Source organism: Chiloscyllium plagiosum, chromosome 17, assembly GCF_004010195.1.
Source record: "Chiloscyllium plagiosum isolate BGI_BamShark_2017 chromosome 17, ASM401019v2, whole genome shotgun sequence".
Lineage (NCBI taxonomy): Eukaryota > Metazoa > Chordata > Chondrichthyes > Orectolobiformes > Hemiscylliidae > Chiloscyllium > Chiloscyllium plagiosum.
The window spans coordinates 63,232,598-63,234,858 of NC_057726.1; the positions used below are offsets into that span (position 1 = coordinate 63,232,598).

The 2,261-nt window shown below is 45.3% G+C and overlaps 1 protein-coding gene across 1 annotated transcript in view; it reads left to right on the forward strand.

The window, feature by feature from the left end:
- The first annotated feature begins 1,097 nt into the window (after positions 1 to 1,097).
- Positions 1,098 to 2,261, forward strand: part of LOC122558638 (engulfment and cell motility protein 3-like) — a 106,228-nt gene continuing 105,064 nt past the window's right edge. Inside the window, exon 1 of the mRNA XM_043707436.1 lies at positions 1,098 to 1,280. Coding sequence (XP_043563371.1) covers positions 1,098 to 1,280 — 183 coding nt within the window. The remainder of the gene's footprint in view (positions 1,281 to 2,261) is intronic.

Sequence of the window (2,261 nt, forward strand, 5' to 3'; positions counted from 1 at the left end):
GCCGTGCTAAACTACCCATGGTGCCCAGGGATGAGCACGCTGGGTGGATTGGCCGTGCTAAACTACCCATGGTGCCCAGGGATGAGCACGCTGGGTGGATTGGCCGTGCTAAATTGCCCATGGTGCCCAGGGATGAGCAGGCTGGGTGGATTAACCGTGGGAAATGCAGAGTTACAGGGATTGGGTGGGTGTGGGCGGAATGCTGTTTGGAGAGTCGGTGTGGACTTGATGGGCTGAATGGCCTGCTTCCATGCTATGATTCTTTGTAGCTTCTTTATGTTCTCTCCACACCTCACTTCCCTCCCTAGCGTTTGTGTCATCAGCAAGTCTAGCAATCAGACCTTTGACCCCTTTATTCAAGTCATTTATAAAAATTGCAAAAATCGGATGTGATTCCTGTGGCACATCACCTCGCCAACTTGAAAATTATATACTTATGCCATCCCTCTGTCACCTGTCAGCCTGCCAATATGCTATCCATGCTAACATGCAACCTGCTATCCCATGGACTTTTATTTTCAACAATTGATTTGGCACCTTCTGGAATGCTCTCTGTAAATCATAAATTCAGTACATCCACCAGTGTACTCTTAGTCACAAGTGTAGCACCTCTATTCAAAAACTGAGAGGAACAGAAAGCACAAAACTATGGGTAAGGTCGTCTAATATCTATTGTTGGAGGCGTTGGGGTAAATGCTGGAATCAATTATCAATGAAGTGCTGGTAGGATATTTAGAAATTTGTAATACAGTCAAGCAGAGTTTTGAAAAGTAATTAATCATAAAATCTCTATTGTGTGGAAGTAGGCCATTCAGCCCTTTGCGTTCACACCAGCCCTCTGAAGAGCATCTTGCCCAGCCCCACCATTTTCCTTGTCCAATCCACCTAACCTGCACATCGTTGGATTGTGGGAGGAAACCAGAGCACACCCAGACAGGCACAAGGAGAACGTGCAAACTCCACACAGACAGTCACCCGAGGCTGGAATCGAACTCAGGTCCCTGGTGTTGTGAGGTGGTAGTGCTAACCACTGAGCCACCATGTTGCCCTAATCTTTGGAAATTTTTTGAGAGAGTGTTGAGGGTGTAAAAAGCAGGATGGATAAAGGTGAATCTGCAGGTGTGATGTATTTGGAGTTCCAAAAGACATTCAGTGAGGTGCAAGACAACGGGCCATACAGCAACATGAAAGCTCTTGTCGTTGAGGATATTAGCATGGGTCAAGGGTGGTCCAGAGAACAGAGGGCTGTGATGAAATTATCATTTTCGTATTGGCAAACTGTAACTACTTACAATCTATATCAATGACTTTGTCAGGGAACTGAATGTCTTGAAGAGACAAAAAACAGAAACTGCTGGAAAAGCTCAGCAGGTCTGGCCTGCAACTGTGGAGAGAAATCAGAGTTAGTGTTTCGAGTCGAGTGACCCTGCCTCAGAATTCCTGTATCGAAGCCAAGTTGGCTGATGAAGCGAAGATCGGTGGGAGTGTAAGTTGTAAGGGCAACTCAGAGGGGTGGCTTTTAAAGGGCCGCGGGATTAGAATCTGCTGATTTGAAAATCGCACTCCCATTGGTCACCTGTGGTTACAGAAACATTGGGTATGGTTTACTATTTTCAGAGGATTGGTCAGAGGGGAGAACTGGAAATCAGATTTGCTTCCCACCCTTGGAACTCTATGGGGCTTGTGCAGCGCAGAATGGAATTTTCCGAACAGCCTAGTACACAGCTGCTGTATTAGTTACTGAGGAAAAGGATTAGAATTAGAATTATTGTCACATGTAGTCACATGTGTACAGTGAAACGTTCACAGGTCACCACTTGCGGCACCATCTTAGGTTCAAAGATACTTCGGTACAGATTCTGGAGTAAAAATTCTCAAGGAAAGAATTAGAAAATAAGGGAATAAAAGGTCCAGCATTACAGACCTTCAACGGTATAAAAATCGTAGGAATAAATTAGAAAAATACAGAGATACAAAGTTCAGAATAAAAGGAAACGTGTTTTAAAGTAGGGTTAACAAAAGAGAAAGTGAGAACTGCAGATCAGAGTCGAGAGAGCGGTGCAGGAAAAGCACAACAGGTCAGGCAGCATCTGAGGGGCACAAGAGTCAACGTTTCGGGCATAAGCCCTTCCTCAGTTGTGAGTCAACCGTATTGCTTTGGGTCAGAAGTCACACATAGGCCAGACCAGGTAAGGATGGCGGTTTCCTTCCCTAAAGGACGTTAGTGAACCAGATGGGTTTTCCCCAACATTTGGCAATGT